This window comes from Epinephelus fuscoguttatus, linkage group LG22 (assembly GCF_011397635.1).
Source record: "Epinephelus fuscoguttatus linkage group LG22, E.fuscoguttatus.final_Chr_v1".
NCBI classification, from domain to species: Eukaryota; Metazoa; Chordata; class Actinopteri; order Perciformes; family Serranidae; genus Epinephelus; species Epinephelus fuscoguttatus.
Window position 1 is genome coordinate 37,295,504 of NC_064773.1, and position 20,636 is coordinate 37,316,139.

The 20,636-nt window shown below is 46.0% G+C and overlaps 1 protein-coding gene across 1 annotated transcript in view; it reads left to right on the forward strand.

Annotated features, from left to right (window-relative positions):
- The window catches only part of LOC125882999 (putative ferric-chelate reductase 1), a 333,018-nt gene that overhangs the window by 124,354 nt on the left and 188,028 nt on the right, over positions 1 to 20,636 (forward strand). The window contains exon 6 of the mRNA XM_049567087.1: positions 18,638 to 18,832. Within this exon, the coding sequence (XP_049423044.1) occupies positions 18,638 to 18,832 (195 nt within the window). The remainder of the gene's footprint in view (positions 1 to 18,637; positions 18,833 to 20,636) is intronic.

A 20,636-nucleotide genomic window follows, 5' to 3' on the forward strand; every position in this document is an offset into this window, starting at 1 on the left:
TCTTCCTCAGCCCTGGTTTGTGCCAACTTGGGCTCCACTGTGGTAACAACAACACTAAAGGTTTGGCCCAGCAGTGCAGTGAGAAAACATGGTCTTGAGGTGGAGGGCGTGGAGGGGCCGTCCTCCTCCAGGTTCAGGACTTCGTCTCGAGCCTTCTCAACTGCATCATCCTCCTCACCATCATCATGCCCCTCAGCCATGTCATCACCTTCCCCCTCAGGGACTTCAGCCTCTTGTCTCACCACCTGACACAGGGAAACAGTAAAATAAGACAGGTTAAAGCATTCACATTTCAAAATTATTAAACAAATACAAAAGCATCATCGTAATTCAAAGGCCTACATTTTAACTTAACATTCCAAGTCTGCATTTTACACTCAAACAAAACTTTCCCAATAAAACTAAGGCATTCAATTTTTTAGTTTTTGATTGGCCATATTTTTCTAATCCAAAGCATTCTATCAATCAGATAATTAATCATTCTCTAAAGTAGTAGAATTATTTATATCAAAAGAGAGACTACCTCGAGGGATGCAGCCTCTGTAGTCACTCTGCTGTATGTCTCCACTTTTTCATCCTCTGAAAGGAATGGAAGAGCTTTAAAGCAAAGATTGAGGGCAGATGCTGTATGGAGTGTGTGCCTCTCTTTTGTAGATGTGTATCTCTTCCTCAAATCTTCCCGCGTGGCATGCTTGATTTCACGGGTCATCGGGTCATCCTCTGGTGCGGGGGTGAAGTCGGCCAGGAGCTGTGCATGTAGTGGGGCGATGACGGAGAGAGTAGGCATGCTCTCCTCAGACATTGTGGTGGTGGCCAATTTCATGGGCTTGAGGGCCTTCACTAGGTGTTCAGCGCCGGACACATCTGCCTCACTCAGTGTGCAGATGTCATGTGCACCTTTCCTCACCTGTAAGGATGATAGGAATCGAGAACAGGAATTGGAATAGTTAAAATAAAGAAATCAAGATTGTATGCTTTAAGGTTCATCCATTCACGCAAACACGACTCACAGTCATTTGGACTCTCATTCTCAATAAACACATGCACCAGTGCCTCCTCCTCAGGCTTGTTGTGTGACAAATTGACAAAGACTAAAACTAAAGACATTTTCTGTATATTTTTATTTTATTTTAGTTAGTTTTGTGTGTACACAATGTAGTTTCAGTTAGTTTTTGTTTTTATTCTAAAGTCTAGTTTTTATTTTTATTTTAATTAACTAAAATATTTTTCACACCTTGTTTTAGTTTTTAGTTTAGTTTTAGTGAACTATAATAGCCTATTAGCCTTGGTGCATGTCAACCAGACAACAATTCAACAACAATAGATGGACACAGCTAATTGGTTAACATTATTAATAACACGTGTCAGTTTGGCATACTGTATGTGTAGACATGATACACTCATGTGAAAATGGCAAACTGATAATTAATCAACCACAAATGGCATTAATACTAGGTCTAATAAAATCTTAAATCCCATACTTACTTGAGGAGAGAGAAACACAGCGCAGATGGCTGGCTGCTGTTCAAGTAACCGATCAACCATGCCAAAGCCACTATTCCACTTTGCTGGAGCATCTGTCTTCAGTTTGTGTTTAGGCAGTTCTGGTAAAATGAAAAAAAAAAAAGCCAATTACTAGTAGCCTACTTCAGGAACTATATTTTTAAATAGCTTACTGGTAAATTAAAAGTTAATAAAAAGCTTGCTTTGTATGCTACAGTTAAAATAGATTCACTTCGATTACAAAGGCTAATATTTTATTTTTTAATTAATTTTAAGCCTTTTGCTTACCAAGTAGGGCTTGCTTTTGTTCTAGCACATGACTGGCTGTGGTGATCCGTCTGACTTGATCCAACAGTCGGGCTACAGTGGGCAACTTCAGTGCTCGTTGGCAGGCGAGATTTAGGGTGTGAGCATAACACCGGACATGTAGAAAGTTGCCAAGCTCTGCAGCCAGGTTCATATTTGACGCATTGTCGGTAACGAGAACCAGGTCGTGTGTCTCTATCCCCCACTCGTCCGCCACAGCTTTGAGAAACTCACACATATTTGCGCCTGTGCTTCGCCTGTGTGGCTATCATCCATAGCTCTCGTCTAAAGCATGTATGAAGTTAGCTTCCACTCACTGTTGACATGATGAGCTGTAACAGTCACATATGAGACGGTGGCTCTGGATGTCCAGGCATCGCAAGTTATTGCTACCCTGGGAGCAGACTTGAGGGACTCTTGCACTAAAAACTTTGTCTCCTTGTAAAGACTTGGAATCGACTTCTGTGTAAAAAAAAAAGCTCCAGGATGGTATCACATACCTTGGCTCCATATTGTGGACCATGTAGCAGAAGCCTTTGTTTTCCACCACACTGTATGGCCTCATGTATTTGGCAATGAAATAAGATACTGACGTTGTGATTTACTTAGCTCGCTCTGAGCCCGGGGCTAGTTTTGTCATCTCGTGGAGAGTACGTTGTTTTGGTGTAGTGACGGGCTTCAGGCAGCCGTCTTTAACCCACGCAGCCTCCTCCAGATGGACGCGGGACATGTGAGCCCTCAAGTTGCTCATATTGCCGCAGTACTTCAGTTTAGTGTGGCAGTGTCAACAGACGGCATGCGGTCTTTCGACATGTTTAGAGCTCCTGCCATGAAAACCAAAATGAATCCACACGCTCACTTTTAGTCCAGATGGAGCTGGGTGGATTGTTTGGTTGCTAGTTGCTGTTCCTCGTCCATTTTCTACACGCCTCGCTCATACGGTTAGCATCAGGTTAGCATGCACTGCTCACTCGCTCTGGCCGCTGCCACAGGCCGCTGCACGCACCTGCGGAACTGGAACTGGGCGTGCGCGTGTGACGTTCAACTTCCATTGACATTTCTACAAAATAAAATAATGAAAAAAATAATCGATTTTTGAAAATGTAATAATCGATTCATACTCGTCCATAGCATAATCACGATTAATTAATAATTGATTTTTAGCTGTATGTGCCCTTTTTTTTCCTTTTTGCCCCTGCCCTTCAAAAAGTCTGTGCACGCCACTGTGCACTCAGCAATATCGTGGGGGACTTAACACATGCACACGCTAAGAGGAACAAAATACTACTTCCCTTATCTTGAAGTATAGCGAGTATTGACACAACAGAGTCTCAGGATCAGCTTCACAGATACGAGGGGAGACAACGCCATCCACAGCAGTGCCGGGAGAGGCGTAGATCCAGCCCGATGGGAAGGGAGCGCAGCACCTTTCAGCAGCAAGCCAACACAGCCTCCTGGTGCAAACCTGAGCAAGAGACTTGGCGTCTTCACTCTTAGGAGTGGGAGGTTGTAATAAGGCTCAGCAGATGTGCCAATCAGCTATGTGTGCCTTTGTTGACATTTGTAAAAGTCAGTTCATGACAGACGGGTAAACACACAAGTCCACTGTGACACAGCAAACCGTTAAGTCCACTGTCCATCGCTTTCATAGCGCACAGCACATTATTTAAAATAACACACCAATAAATATTATACAAAATTTGCAATACCTTAAAACAACAAGTGGCATAATGACATTTACCATAAATCACACTGCTTAAACAACAAAGTAACATTCTGCATTTAATGATAATGCCATGGGCAGAGTAACACACCCCCATACAATCACAGATGCTGGCTTTGAACTTTGAGCTGGTAACAGTCTAGATGGTCCTCTTCCTCTTTAGCCAGGAGGACACGACGTCCGTGATAGACCAGTCAGACCACAGCACACTTTTCCACTTTGTGTCAGTCCATCTCTGATGAGCTCAGGCTAAGACAAGTCCGCAATTTTTCTGGATGTTGTTGATATATGGCTTTCACTTTGCGTGGTGGAGTCTTAACTTGAATTTGATAATGGTTTTTCCAAAGTGTTCTTGATACCATGTAGTAATATCCTTTATACAATCATGTCGGTTTCCAATGCAGCGCAGTCTGAGGGGTCAAAGGTCACAGGCATTCAAGTTTGGTTTTTAGCCTTGTCCCTCTTGTGCAAAGATTTCTCCAGATTCTGGGAATCTTTTGATGATATTATGTATTGTAGATGATGACATCCATAAAATAAAACTCTGTTGAGAAATGTTGTTCTTAAACTGTTTGGATTGTTTATCCACAAAGTTTTTCACATTGACCGTCCTTGCATGTGAACAACTGAGCTTTTCAAGGATGCCCCTTTATACCCAGTCATGATACTGAAACCTGTAACCAGTTAACCTGTTTACCTATGGAATGTTCCAAACGGGTGTTTTTTCAAGCATTCCACAACTTCCCCAGTCTTTTGTTGCTCCTGTCCCAACTTCAATCAAATCAAATAAACTTTATTGTCCTTTACAGGAAATTCGTCTTGGGCTCAGAGTGTGTGAAAACTGCGTTTACAGTGACACACAACGCACAGTACACAAACAACAATAGGGTTTTTCCAAAGACTTACAAGTACACATGGTGTACAATAGAACAAATACCGGCCACCATGCAGGCGTTGGCCACTACTAAGCCCGGCAGCGTAAAGTGCGTAGAGAAGTTAAAAGAAAGTTAAGGGAGAGTTGGACAGTTAGAACAATTTGACTGACAATTGTTAAATAAAATTATTAAAAGTTAAAAACTAAATTTAAGAGGAGACTGAGGCTATTCCTCACTACGGAGGGAACAGGGCTGTTTTTTTGTTCAGAAGTGCTATGGATGTAGGTATAAAAGAGAGTTTGTATCTGTTGCCTTTATACCTGCTAGCCCTGTAGCATCTGCCTGAAGGCAGGAGCTGGTATTCGGGCATTAAAATGTTTGTTGGGTCCTTAAGAATCCTGTGCGTCTGTCTGACCACCACTATTTCAAAAGTGTTCTGAAGGGAAGGATAAACAGTTTTGCCTATCACCTTCATGGCAGTTTTGATCATGTTTGTTATTCTGTTTCTTAGCTGGACAGTGGCGGTGCCGTACCAAGCTGCCAAACCATATCTAATGATGCTGTCCAGCACAGCATTGTAGAATGTTAGCATGGTGTCAGGGTTAACTCCAAACAGTCTTAGTCTTCTAAGAAAGTGAATTCTTTGGGCCAGCTTGGAACACAGAAAATCAATATGGTTGCTCCATTTCAAGTTAAAATCAAAAATGACACCCAAATATTTATACGACTCCTGCTCAATTTCACAGTTCCCAATGGTAACAGGGTCATGGTCTCTCACCTCTCTTGGATCAAAAATGATCTCCTTTGTTTTATTGGTGTTGAGAATGAGGTGATGACTGTCACACCAGACTTTAAAATTTGTCACCTCATTGTAATACACTGAGGGCGAGTCCCCATCCCGCAGCAAGCTTAAAATCAATGTGTCGTCGGAGAATTTGATTACATAGTTGTTGGGCTGTGAGCTTCTACACTCATTTATGTACAGTGTGAACAAAATTGGTGAGCTCACGCACCCTTCAGGAGCTCCTGTGCTACAGAATTTAGTCCCCGAGAGGGTGCCATTAACCTTTACCTGCTGGGATCTGTTAGTCAAGAAGGAGTAAAACCATTTGATGATAAAAGCGTTCACATGCATATCATTTAACTTTTTGACAAGCAGGTGGGGCTGGAGTGTATTAAAAGCTGAACTAAAATCTGCAAATGAAGCACGAGCATAGGCTTTAGAGTCTTCAAGGTGCTTGCTTATTAAATGTGTCACACTTATGATAGCATCCTCTGTGCTTCGCCCCTGTCTATATGCAAATTGTAAGGGGTCCATATGAGGAGCCACTTCAACTTTAAGCATATGTACTATGACCTTTTTAAAACATTTCATAACGACAGATGTTAAAGCAATAGATCGGAAGTCATTGTTTTCAGATGGGCATGATGTTTTAGGTAGCGGAATGATTGTGGATTTTTTCCACAGAGCAGGCACAGTGTGACAGTCTAAGGACATCTGGAAGATGGGGCACCAGGCAGCAGTTAGTTCAGGTGCACATCTTTTCAAAACGGAGGAAGACAGGCCATCCGGCCCCATTGATTTGTTTTTGCAAATGTTTTTAAAAGTCATCAGTACTTGGTAGGGTTTTAGTTCAGGTCTATGTGCCCTCTCTATGTGTCCAAGGTCCTCCAGGGACTTAAGCCCATTCTGTGAAAAGTCCTGTGTGTCAAATCTCTGGAAAAAGTCATTCAAATCATTTGCCTTCTCCTGCTCGTCCAGGGTGTTGATCTGAGTTGTCTGAGGATTTAAGTTTGTAATAATTTTCATAAGAACCCAGAGTCGTAGTCGTAGTATTGTTCATTGAGCTGAAGCTCTGTTCAATGGAGGATCTGTGTTTCTCCCTCGTTGTCCTCAGGAGCTGATTGAGTTCTTTTTGTGCCGTGGCCACACCCATACGGTCCTTATTCCTGAAAGTGAGTTTCTTTTTGTTAATGCAGGCTTTCACTTCCTTAGTAATGTAAGGCTTGTTGTTAGTGGAATGTAGGACGTTCTTTTTGGGGACCACGTTTTCAACACAAAAGTTTATGTAGTAAGTAGTTGAGTGTGTCGCCTCATCAAGGTCCAGATTTTGAAAGATGCTCCAGTCTGTGCTGAGGAAGCAGCCTCTGAGTGTTTCCTCACAGTCCTCAGACCACTGCAGAACAGTTTTGTACTGGGGCTTGCTGGATTTAAGTGCAGTTCTGTATTTAGACATGAGATGGACAGTGGAGTGATCTGAGTTGGAGAGAGGGGGGAGTGCATTAGATCTGTAAGCGCGTTTAATGTTGACAAAACATTTATCTAAAATTCTGTCATTTCTAGTGCTACATTTAACGTACTGGAAAAAAACAGGTAGAGCTAGTTCTAGTTTGCACTGATTTATATCACCTAGAACAAAAGCAGGAGCCCTTGGAGTGCGCTGGAGTTGAGAGTGAACACGTTCTGCTACACGTTTTGCAGCTGTAGCTACATTTCCGCTGGGGGGGATATATGTAGCACAAAGAATGATGTTACTAAACTCTCTTGGAAGATAAAAGGGTCTCATGGAAATGCAGAGCAGTTCTAGGTCAGGGATAAGTCTGTGGATATTCTCATTTATCCAGGTCAATTCCATTCTGGCAACAATTAAATCGTAGGCAACTGGACTTTGATTTTGTCTAGAAGACGTTTTGCCTCTTATCCAAGCGGCTTCATCAGTTCTCAACGCATCGGTCTGACTAGTCCTCACTAGTCTGACAAACAGTGGAGTAAGACTCAGGTTTTTAACCTCTGTGGAGGTGTACACCCACCACCCTCATAAGACAATACTTCGTTAGTGGCGTTTCACTGGACCATTGTTTGGGTCAGGTGAGTCACACTAGTGAACGACAGTCATTAGGAGTGAGTGGGGCCACTGGTGAGCAACAGTCGTTAGGCATGATGTGTGGTTATCAGTGAACGACTGTTGTTGTGTTTCTTTGAGCCACTTGAGGTTAGTTTCGGGCAGTCTTTGTTGTTCAGTCTCTTAGGTACAGCAGCAAGGGCCGCATTGTAAATGGGGGATAGGTGGTGTCTCAGGCCACCTCCCCTGTTTAGAGACGGCTTCTCTATTTTAACGTAGATGGATTCTTTCACACCTCTTTCGAACCATCTGTCCTCTCTGTCCAAGATTTTCACATTGCTGTCCTCAAAGGAGTGAGCCTTCTCCTTTAGATGTAAATAAACAGCAGAAACTGGACCTGAGGAGTTTGCCCTTCTGTGTTGAGCCATGCGCTTGTTTAATGGTTGTTTGGTTTCACCAATGTATGAGTCCTTGCATTCCTCACTGCATTGGACAGCATATACCAAGTTGCTTTTTTGAGTGTGTGGTACCCTGTCTTTGGGGTGTACCAGTTTTTGCCTGAGTGTGTTACTTGGTTTGAAACACACAGGAATTTGATGTTGGTTGAAAATTCTCCTGAGTTTCTCAGACACCCCGGACACATAGGGTATGACAATGTTAACATTATGACACCCCGGACACATAGGGTATGACAATGTTAACATTGTTAACATTTTGGTTGAATACTACTGGCCCAGTAGTACCATAAAGAATTCGGAAGTCCTAACCCCCCTTTTAAACATGACTTTGTTAAAGTAGAAACCCTAATCCTTGGTGTCTTGTTATTTCATATAAATTTTGTTAGACATCTATTTATCAACTTGAAAAAAGAAAAAGAAATATAACACGGCAGCATATTGAAGGCATAAATGAACTTGGGCAGTATACTCATTTTAATAACATTAATTTTCCCAATAAGAGATAATGGGGGAAAAGACCAAATCTGAAGTTTATTTTTGCAATCATCCAGTAGAGGGACATAGTTTTCTTTAAATAATTTGTCCAAAGTGGGTGTTACCTGTACTTCCAAGATATTTAAAGCTATGTATTGACCAAGAGATGGGTCATTCTTTCTTAATATTTTCTTCATCCCAAATGTTAAGAGGACAAGAAATTGATTTTTGTAAGTTGACCTTATACCCTGAAAGTTTAGAAAAATATTGCATCTGCCAAAACATGGCGCAGAGTTAACATAGGTTCTGTAACAAATGATAAAGTATCATCCACATAAAGTGAGATGTTGTGGTGTTGTGTGCCTGAAGTCACTCCCTTTATTAGCTCTTATCATCTCAGCAAAGGGTTCTAGTGCAAGAACAAATAATAATGGGGATAGAGGGCAGCCTCTACCTAACTGAACTGAAGATGATTCCACATTGTTAGTACAAATAGTTGCATTTGGAGTTTTATATAGTGTTTCAATCCATGCAATAAAATTAGACCCTATTTTAAATTTATCTAGAATCGAAAAAAGAAAATCCCATTCTAAGCGATCAAACACCTTCTCTGCATTAAGGGATATTAATAATGAGGGTATTTTCTTCTGATTTAAATACTGTACGATGTTAAACAGCTGTCTGCTATTATCAGAGGAGTGGTGACCTTTAATGAATTCTGTTTGATCTAATTTTATTAACTTATGAAGAACTGATTCTAGTCTTTTAGATAGCAGTTTTGTGATAATTTTGTAGTCACATTCAAGCAAACTTATAGGCCTATATGAGGCACATCTCTGAGGATCTTTCCCTTCTTTTAAAATAACAGAAACTCTTTCTGTGTTCATAGAAGCAGGAAGGGTGTTATGACTGAAGAACTCATTTATCATTATCATAAAAACTGATTTAAGTTGTGGCCAAAAAGTTTTATAGAATTCTCCAGAAAAGCCATCTGGGCCTGGGGATTTATTTGTTGGCAATGATTTAATTGTAGAAAAATACTTCCTCCTCGGAAAAGTTTTTATTAAGAATTTGTTGATCTGAAGCTGTAACTTGAGGTAGATCCAAACTTTCCAAAAAGACTTTTGTCTCAGAAACTGAAATATTTTCTGATATATATAAACTACTGTAGAAATCAAAAAATGTTTATTGATTTCTAATGGCTCATATGTTCGTTTTCAGTCTGAATAGCCATGATGGTTTTCTTAGCTTGTCCTTTAAAGAGTGTGCCAATAGTTTACCCAGTCTATTCCCAAATTCATGCATTCTTTGTTTCAAATACATACTTTTTTGTTTAATATAATTTGTGTGGTCTAGATTGAAATTTGCTCTGGCTATAACTAGGGCTGTACCCAGATATTCGGATATTCGAATATTCGTTCGAATAGGTATTCGTTATGAAAATTTGGTATTCGATATTCGTTTTTTTATTTACTTTTTTTTTTTTTTGGTGCTTTGTTGTTGGTAAATGTAGGTTATCAATAAAAATCAAAACTTTTAAATTGCATTGTTAAAAATGTGAAAATATAGTATAGCCTACCAACAGAGCTTGTGCGCATGGCACGCTTGAGCGCATCCGTCTGAGGCTGTGGATCAATGCCAAGTTTTACCACTTTATCACTATTCCCTCTAACTTGTAGCTGTTTTTCATTATCTTTTGAATTTAATATGAATTATGGGACCGTTTTTGTCAACGTTTGTTTCCCCCGTTTTGTACAATAAATTATTGTTAAAAGTTTCAACAAGTTTCTTTTGGAGTGCTTGACACAAGTGTGTTTTGAAAATGGCCGCGAACTGTCACCTGCTCAACGCATCAGTACCTTCGGATGCCATGACAGTAATAGCCAATAATGTCAAAATATCATTTACAGACCGATATAACAGACGATCACTGCTGCCCGACCCGCAGGTCCATTTGTGGGTCCCGCGGGTTATGGGTCGACCCGTGCATCACTACTCAGCTCAGTCTATAAAGGCTGTACACACAACAGTAAGGCTATAGACATTATATTCTATTCAGGCCAGCAGAACCAGCAGCGCATCGGCTCTACAGTGCACAACACTGCTGATTAACCATTTTATTGCAGCACAGAGTATCTGTCAGCAACCAATTACTTGCAGAGGCTTCCTACAACTTGTTTCAACGGTTCCGATTTAATCAGAAGACAAATTAAACAGGATGACTAGCCAATGTGAAAATCAAAAGAAAGCATAGAATAATGTACTGAAGGAGACTGTTGTGCCATCACATTTTTTTTGTGGTTTGAGAGCAAAGATCTGGTTGCCACTGGCAAAACCAAACCCCCCCCCCCCGCTGTGAACAAATATATCGTTATAAATTCTGCCGAAGGTCCGAATGTTAGAAAAATTGTATTCGGGACAGCCCTAGCTATGACTAATTTATTCCAGTTTTCCCTCTGATTGATCTTGCTTGTGTAATGCTTCTCTATGCAGCAATTCTTCATTTAGAACCTTGGAGATAGATTTTCTTTTCTTATTTTTATAAATAAGGAAAGAGGGCCGAGGACCCTATTCTTTTTGGTCCGTTTCTTTCTTTCTTTCTTTCTTTCTTTCTTTCTTTCTTTCTTTAGTCTTTCTCCTGCCGTCTCTTTGAACCCAAATTTCACCCCCTAAACATGCTCAAAAACTCACCAAAATTGGCACGCATGTCAGGACTGGTGAAAATTTTGATAAAAGGAAAAAAATAACCCCAAAAGTGCCCAAATGGGCTCTCTAGCACCACCTGGGCACACTAAAATGTCCACTGTGTAGACCGTAGGAATGTCGTAGAAAGATCAAACCATAACTGGCTTGTTCGTCTCATCAAGACCTAGAAAACACGCACTAACACCCCTGACCTAGTGAAGTGAGCTATTTGCCCTTTCAAAGTAAGATTTAGCCTCAAAAATCCTCTGTTTCAAAAACTATCTCCTCCTAGCCTGTTTATTGTATCTGAAACGGGTGTGGTATGGACCCAAATGCAGTACACAGGCGCTTTGGAACAGTTGATAACGACCTTTATTCCCACCACAACAAACAAGGTACGGTGCAGATTGAATAAACACAGAATAAAGTTTGTTCTTCGGGCTGCAAGCCCTCACACAGTCTCCGGGGCTCAGACGAGGGGAAGAGAAGTAGCTTACTTCAGCTGAAGACGATGAGGAGGAAGCTCCGTGGTCCGAAGAGCCGGCTGCACGTGTGGAGGTGCCGACGGGGAGAGAGCAGAGGAGTGGTCGGAGGCAGGTGGGGGGGTCGTAGCCAGATGAGCAGTCCGCGAAGGTAGAGGCACCGAAGAGGAGCAGGCAGGAGGATAAACGAGGACAGGTGGAGGAGTCATTACCAGCCGAGCAGTCAGATACCAGAAACGCTGAGGCAGAGCACGAGGTCAGGGACAGAAGGCAGGTGAGTTTACCGGGAGGCAGACGAGGAGAGCAGGTCGGGAACAGGCAGTGTCGGCACCGGGAGATCAGGCAGAGAAACGCTGGAAAGTCTGGTGCAAGCATTGAGAACAATCTGGCAATGAGTGAGAGTGCTGGAGAGGCTTAAATGCAGGGCTGATTATGATGAGCTGCAGCTGTGTAGGCAGGTGAGCAGAGTTGGGCTGATGAGGTGGGCGTGGCTGGCAGGTAGAGTGGAGCAGAGGGAGGGAGAGTGGAAAATCACTGCAGCAGAGTGACAGGAGGGGAATGAGAGACAGGACTGTGACAGAACCCCCTCAAGGGACGGCCCTGACGCGTCCCAAACAGTTCTAGAGGAGCCGGGTGGGTGGAGGGGGCCTGGAGGAGGGCTAAAATTCTTCTGAGGCCTCCGTCCCAGCCTCCTCGTCCTCTTCAAAGACTGACCCCCCGTCTTCCTCCTCAGATCCAGATGTCTCAGCTGCAAGAGGGGACTGAGGATTGGTGTTGTGACCCCCTCGTGCCGAGGCGATGTTGGAGGGCTGATCAGGGTGTTGGCGATGGAACTCCTCAATGAGTCGCGCATCCAGGATCTGACGGGCCGGAACCCATGACCGCTCCTCCGGGCCGTACCCCTCCCAGTCGACGAGGTATTGCAGACCCCTCCCACGACGACGAGAGCGCAGCAGGCGGTGCACCGTGTAAGCAGGGGCCCCGTCAATGATGCGAGGAGGTGGAGGTGGCTGGGAGGCGGGCTGCAGGGGACTCTCCCGGAATGGCTTAATCCTGGAGACATGGAAGGTGGGATGAATCCGCATAGTGCGGGGCAGCTTGAGCCGAACAGCCACTGGATTTACAACCTTCTCAATGGGGAATGGTCCAATAAACTTGGGAGCCAATTTCATCGACTCCACCCTCAGAGGAAGGTCCCGGGTTGACAGCCACACTTTCTGTCCCACCTGGTAAGGGGGGGCCTGGGAGCGGCAGCGGTTGGCTGCTGTTGAATAACGATCTGTGGCCCATAGGAGAGCGGTCCTGGCCTGTGTCCAGGTCCGCGGCAGCGGCGGATGAAGGCCTCCACCGACGGGCAGACGGTTTCCTTCTCCTGGGCAGGAAACAGGGAGGCTGGTAGCCATAAGCGCACTGGAATGGAGAGAGCCCAGTGGCAGAGCTGATGAGGGTATTGTGGGCGTATTCCACCCACAGCAGTTCTGTGGACCAGGAGGCAGGGTGCTTGGAAGCCATGCAGCGGAGCGCCGTCTCCATCTCCTGATTCATCCTCTCGGACTGGCCGTTGGATTGGGGATGAAACCCAGAGGACAGGCTGGTGGAGGCTCCCAGGAGGCGGCAGAATTCTCTCCAGAATGCAGAGGTGAACTGGGGGCTCGGTCGGAGACCACGCCGGACGGGAGGCCGTGGAGCCGAACACGTGCTGCAAGACTAGCTCAGCAGTCTCCTTGGCGAAGGAGCTTGGGCAGGGGCACGAAATGAGCCATCTTAGTGAACCGGTCTACTACTGTCAGGATGGTGGTGTAGACTCCTGACAGCGGCAGCCCGGTGACGAAGTCCAATGAGATGTGGGACCAGGGTCGATGAGGCACAGGCAGAGGGTGCAGGTGACCGGCAGGGGCCCGTCGCGGGGCCTTGTTCTGGTTACAGACTGGGCACGCGTTAACAAAGTCTCTGGTGTCATCATCCAAGGTGACCCACCAGAACCGCCGTTGTAGAACCTCCTTGGTTCTATGAATTCCAGGATGACAGGTGAGTCGGGAACCGTGGGCCCACTGCAGAACCTCAGACCTCAACTCCTGAGGGACAAATAAGCGGTCTTGGGGGCAGGAGCTGGGCCCCGGCTGGTCCTCCAAAGCAGCTCTTACCCGCTCCTCCACCTCCCAGGTGAGAGCGGCCACCAGACGGGAAGCGGGGAGGATGTTGTCTGGGCTGGAGGGGTCCTCTTCCCCGACCATGAACTGTCGGGACAGGGCGTCAGGTTTAATGTTGCGGGAGCCTGGCCGGTAGGAGAGGGTGAAATTGAATCTGGCAAAAAACAGAGCCCACCGGGCCTGACGAGAGTTCAGTCTTTTGGCCGAGCGGATGTACTCCAGGTTCTTGTGATCGGTCCAGACGAGGAAGGGGGTCTTGGTTCCCTCCAACCAATGGCGCCACTCCTCCAGCGCCAGCTTCACCGCCAACAGTTCTCGATTACCGATGTCATAATTCCTCTCAGGTGGAGACAGACGCCTGGAGAAGAAAGCGCAGGGGTGTAGTTTCTGGTCCTTGGCGGAACGCTGGGAGAGGACGGCCCCCACCCCCACATTAGAAGCGTCAACCTCCACTACGAACTGTCTCTCGGGATCAGGGATCAGGAGAATGGGGGCTGAGCTGAATCGCCCCTTCAGGTGCTGGAACGCCTCCTCGGCGGCCGAAGTCCATCGAAAGGGGACCTTGGAGGAGGTAAGGGCGGTGAGAGGTGCTGCCACCGTGCTGTAGCCCCGGATGAACCTCCTGTAGAAGTTGGAGAACCCCAGGAAACGTTGCAACTGCTTGCGAGAGTCAGGGACAGGCCAGGAGGTGACAGCTGAGACCTTAGCAGGGTCCATCTCCATGCGGTCCGGGCCGATGATGTATCCCAGGAAGGAGACAGAGGAGGCGTGGAACTCGCATTTCTCAGCCTTGACGAACAGGGAGTTCTCCAGCAAGCGTTGTAGCACAGTCTGTACGTGATGTATATGTTCTTGCTTGGACCTTGAGAAGATCAGGATATCGTCTAGGTAGACGAATACAAACTTGTTGAGCATGTCCCTTAGTACGTCATTGATGAGGGCTTGGAAAACAGCCGGGGCATTGGTGAGCCCGAAAGGCATCACTAGGTATTCATAGTGTCCTGTGGGGGTGTTGAAGGCTGTCTTCCACTCGTCCCCTCTCGGATCCGAACCAGATGATAGGCGTTGGAGGTCCAACTTGGTGTAGCTGGTGGTCCCTTGGAGCAGCTCGAAAGCTGAGGCGATGAGGGGGAGAGGATAGCGGTTCTTTACCGTGATGTCATTCAGCCCTCTGTAGTCGATGCAGGGCCTCAGGGAACCATCCTTCTTGTCGAAGAAGAACCCCGCCCCAGCAGGTGATGAGGAGGGTCGGATGATCCCGGCGGCCAAGGCATCACTGATGTAGGTCTCCATGGCCTCCCTTTCAGGTGCGGACAGGGAGTAGAGGCGACCCTTGGGGGGAACAGAGCCCGGAAGAAGGTCGATGGGCGCAGTCATAGGGCCGATGAGGGGGCAGAGAGGTGGCCCTCGCCTTGCTGAACACCTCCCGGAAATCGTGGTAGTCGGGGGGCACCATGGAGAGGTCTGGGGTGGAACAGGAGCTGGCAGGCGGCGTGGGTGCAACTGTCGGTCTGAGGCAGATCTGTTGACAGGAGGCGCTCCATCCCAGGATGGACCCGAGACCAGTCTATATGGGGGTTATGGCGGCGAAGCCAGGGGTAGCCGAGGATCAGGGGAAGGTTGGGAGACCTCAGGATATGAAACCGGATGGTCTCATGGTGTGTGCCGGACAGGAGCATCGAAATGGGGATGGTTTGATGAGTGACGGTCCCCAGAAGATGACCATCCAGAGCGCTGGCCGGCATGGGACGAGGGAGAGGAACTTGACCAATGTCCAGCTGACGGGCGAGTTCCTCGTCGATCAGGTTGACATCTGCACCTGAGTCGATGAAAGTGGAGGGTGTGGAACCCTCTGCCAGCAGGAGCTGGACGTGAAACAGTGGTCTTGGGTTGGGGGCAGAGTTCTGGGACCGGCTCAGCAGAATGCCCCTCTTTGCTGCTGAGCCCTCCCTTTTACTGGACACCGGGAGACAAAATGGCCGGCCTGGCCACAGTAGAGGCAGAGATTTCCCGGCGCCGGCGCTCTCGCTCCTCTGGCGTTAGGCTAGTGCCCCACCTGCATGGGCTCCGCCCCATGCATGGGTTCAGAGGAAAGGACAGGGGTGGCTGGAAACCCACGCTGACGGGCGGAAAGCCGATGATCTCCTCCCTCGTGGCGTTGCTCCTTCCTCCTCGCCTGTATCCGTCTGTCTAGCCTCGTGGTCAGCTGGATGAGCCCGTCCAGGGAGGTAGGGAGGTCAAACGAGACCAGCTCGTCCTTAACTTAAGGAGCTAGTCCGTTGAGGAAGGCGTCGCATTGGGCAGCCGCATTCCAGTCACTGAGGCGAGCCCGGGTTCTGAAGTCTATGGCATAGTCCGAAACTGTCCGATCCCCCTGCCTCTGACTCATGAGTCCCCCTGTAGCATCAGGACCCAGGGAAACGGGTCCGAACACCTTGCAAAGCTCCTCTGAGAAGGCCTGGAAAGAGGCGCAGGCTGGCGTGCCTCTCTCCCACTCCGCCGTACCCCACAGACGTGCCCTTCCAGTGAGGTGGTTGATGGCGAAGGCGACTCTAGCTCCCTCTGTGGCGAAGGTATGGGGTTGCAGGGCAAACAGAATTGAACAGTTTGTCAGGAAAGGGTTGCAACCCTCAGGATCCCCAGCGTAGCGTTCTGGCGCCCCCACCCGGGGCTCAGATGTGTTGCTGGATGATGGCCCCGGGGTCGGAGCAGGAGGGGCTGGAGCTGAGGCAGAGGCAGCGTGTTGAGTCATGGAGGCTGCCATCTGTTGTACCTGGGCGGCTAGCGAGGTTAGTGCTCGTTCCAGAGTTGACGCTGACTGACGGGCCTCCGCCGCGTTAGAGGCTAACTGAGCCTCATGCTGCTGGAGCATTCCCTCCACCTGGGCTAGGCGAGACTGAGGAGAAGCGGGGTCTGCTGGGTCCATTTCTGGCCAGATTGTACTGAAACGGGTGTGGTATGGACCCAAATGCAGTACACAGGCGCTTTGGAACAGTTGATAACGACCTTTATTCCCACCACAACAAACAAGGTACGGTGCAGATTGAATAAACACAGAATAAAGTTTGTTCTTCGGGCTGCAAGCCCTCACACAGTCTCCGGGGCTCAGACGAGGGGAAGAGAAGTAGCTTACTTCAGCTGAAGACGATGAGGAGGAAGCTCCGTGGTCCGAAGAGCCGGCTGCACGTGTGGAGGTGCCGACGGGGAGAGAGCAGAGGAGTGGTCGGAGGCAGGTGGGGGGGTCGTAGCCAGATGAGCAGTCCGCGAAGGTAGAGGCACCGAAGAGGAGCAGGCAGGAGGATAAACGAGGACAGGTGGAGGAGTCGTTACCAGCCGAGCAGTCAGATACCAGAAACGCTGAGGCAGAGCACGAGGTCAGGGACAGAAGGCAGGTGAGTTTACCGGGAGGCAGACGAGGAGAGCAGGTCGGGAACAGGCAGTGTCGGCACCGGGAGATCAGGCAGAGAAACGCTGGAAAGTCTGGTGCAAGCATTGAGAACAATCTGGCAATGAGTGAGAGTGCTGGAGAGGCTTAAATGCAGGGCTGATTATGATGAGCTGCAGCTGTGTAGGCAGGTGAGCAGAGTTGGGCTGATGAGGTGGGCGTGGCTGGCAGGTAGAGTGGAGCAGAGGGAGGGAGAGTGGAAAATCACTGCAGCAGAGTGACAGGAGGGGAATGAGAGACAGGGACTGTGACAGTATCGGCTTCAAACTCGCACACATGACAGCTCAAATCCTGCTGAATAAAAGTTCTGTATAACTTTGTCATTACTCGAATGTTTTGGATTTTATGGTTTCTTAAATGTGACGTGCCACAAAACCTCCTGAGGATCTTCGAAAGCTGTCCTACAGGAAATGAATGGAGAAAGGGACCAATCATTGGCCTTTTTCATGCCTAAATAGCTTCTCCATACCTTGTGCCACAGACTCCATTCCAACTCTCAAATGTTGCCACAGGTCTCATCTATTCACTCATGTTTTCATCTTTTTCATATCTTTTACTGTTTTTAATCTGTGCCTCTGAAAGTACCATGAGCAAATGTGGAAAAATTGTCAGCTGTGAGTTAGAGTGGAGAGGGGGTCTAAAATCATCTAAAACTTTTGTCTTTAACTGGCTGCCAAGGCCACAATTTTCAGTGTACATACACAATTTATACAAAAAACGTAGGTCGCACTGCTGTCACCATGGCTCACTCACATGTACACATTTGGGTCAGTGAGCTCCCAAGCGAAGGGAGTGGCGATTTCTGGAAAAAAAGGTGAGGGGCAACACATCTTAAACTTGCGACCAAGATCGCATTTTTGACTCCACAAACATAAAAACAATATGCTGTGTTCGGGAAAAGTGTATCTCTCTGCTTATAGTTAGGGCTGGCTCAGATTGACGATTGAACCCACGGTTTGGGAATTTAGGGGAGGAGTTTGAGACATTTTAAAGCCATGTTAATCTGCCTGGTCTCACAGCTTGTCTCTCCCTCTGCTGCATGCCTGGTCTCACAGCTTGTGTCTCCCTCTGCTGCATGCATCTCATTTATCACCATGACAAAGCCTGCACACAGGCCTGTGTGTGTGTGTGTGTGTGTGTGTGTGTGTCTCACAATCTTTAAAGGACAGATTGCAGCTGCAGAATCTCCATTTGAAACAGCATCTACACTTTATATATCAGTGTTGGTCACATACTACTACAGCCTTTATTACTGATAATACTGTTGCTACTTTTGTGATTATGACTGTTAAATACATATTGTAACATACTGTTATATTAAGTCCCTCTATTGCCAGAAATGCCCTTGCGTACTCTTGACATTGCTTGTTTGATCGGCATCTCTACTATTATGAAGAATTTGCACTAGGTCCCGCCCAACGCTGCTTGCAGCTTTAATTTATACTGATGTTGAATGATTCTGCAAAAGCTCAACTACTAATTTCTGCAATATTTATGCATGGAAAATTTGGTATGGTTAAGGTTAGGAATTTTTTTTAAAAAAAAGGAAAAAACATTAGTTGGAGGTCTTCAAAAGTCAGATGCACTAACATGGACAGTATTCTGGGGTGGAAGGTGAATGCCTTTTGTACTGTCAGTCATGAGGACTTGGAATGAGTTGGGTTTTTAACATGATTTCGTCTTTCTTCTGCAGAATATCTCCAGTGCAGATTGTGGAGTCACCAAAGTGTGTTTCAGTCAGCCTTCAAACTGTGACCCTAACGCCAGCGCTGACTGTTATTTCATGTCAGCCATGATGTTGTCTCCCCGTGATCCAGTCTTCCACTATGAGATGAAAGGACCTTCCGATGGATACATCTCTTTTGGATTCTCAGATGATCAGATGATGGTAATGTTAAGAAAAAAAAGGCTTGATTTTAATGAGGTGTTTATTGTTTTGTAACAATAAGGCTATTGAGCAACACTGTTCACATGTTCACATGCTTGCCTTCATACTTTCTATGTACCTGGAGAATGGAAAAAAATGTATCCATCAGTTCAGGCTGATCCATCACCAGTATCAAAATATTTTATATACAGTTAAAAACTTTCAGCAACCTCACCACACATCCTGAAATACTGCCCGCACAGTTCATGTAGTTAATGCAATCTTCTAGATACCCACCGACACTTTCTGAGGATACACATTAAACGAAAACATGCTACACACACCATGTGTTTGCTAACACATAGTTAAAAACAAGTATATCATGACCCTAACATGCTCAAAGGGCTCTGTAAGACTGTGAATGGCCCATTTAATACTGCCAGCCAAGATCCATATATTCAGCAATGCTCTATTGAAGATCAAGTATCAACAGGTTTTTTACCTTGCAAACAGTAGGGACAATGGATGATGATGTTGTATAGTCTGTCAGTTGGTTAGGGTTTGAACATTTTGATCAAAACCAAGACATCTCAAGAGCTGATTGCCAAATTAAGGTTTCTATGGATTTTCATATCAGACACACACTATTAGAGCTGTTCTCGTGGTCCGCCTTTTTTTTTCTTTTTCACCACAAATGGACCTCCAGCTGCGGCCTTTTGGATTGCACCACTGGAACTGATGGTAAATAATAGCTTATGTTTGCCACTCATATTTAGCTTTTTCTTCTTATCACTGTATTTGTTTCACTTTATTACTCATTAGATCAACTCACTGGAAATATTTAACCATGTTTTCATTTGTCCTTCTTTTGCTGACTTACCTTGTAAGTCAGCAGTAGCTAACCTAGCTTTTACAAACTTATTTTTATAAAATTTATGTATTAACAACTAGCTAAATCTTGGAGCAGGAATTGTTTTAAGAGGAGCCCAAATAGACCATGTGTAGTTTTTATAGGCTGACCTTGGTGAGACTTACAAAGCAAATTCTTGCTCATATCTTAGAGAGCTCATAGTGCCCTATTATCCCACCAGAACACTGCGCTCTGAAAATCCAGGGTTACTTGTGGTTCCTAAAGTCTCCAAAAGTAGATCAGGAGCCAGAGCCTTCAGCTATCAGGCTCTTCTCCTGTGGAATCATCTTCCTGTTGCGGTCCGGGAGGCAAATACCGTCTCCACATTTAAGACTAGACTTAAGACTTTCATTTTTGATAAAGCTTATAGTTAGGGCGGGCTCAGGCTTGCCTTGTACCAGCCCCTAGTTAGGCTGACATAGGCGTGGTCTGCAAGGGGACCTCCTATAATACACCGAGCACCTTCTCTCCTTCTCTCTCTCTCTGTCTCTGTCTCTGTCTCACTGTCTCTGTCTCTCTCCTTTACTAACACTCAGGTCCTGTTACTACATCTTGCTAACTCGGCTGTACTGCATGTCACTAATTCGACTTCTTCTCTGGTGCCTTTGTGCTCCACTGTCTCACGGGTTCACTTATATTGCAGCGGTGCCTGGATAGTGTGATGTGTGTGGTTGTGCTGTTGCCATGGTCCTGCCTGATGCTCTTATCATTAGTCATACTTCTACTGTTATTATACACATATGATTATTGTCACATATGTATACTATCAGACATTAATATATACTTTCAACATATTGTACCACAATAGCCAAAATTATAATTATAATATTATTACTTTCATTAATGTTGTTGTAAGCTATTATCATTACCATCTGTCCTGCATCTCTCTCTGTCTCCGTCTCTCTTTCTGTCTCA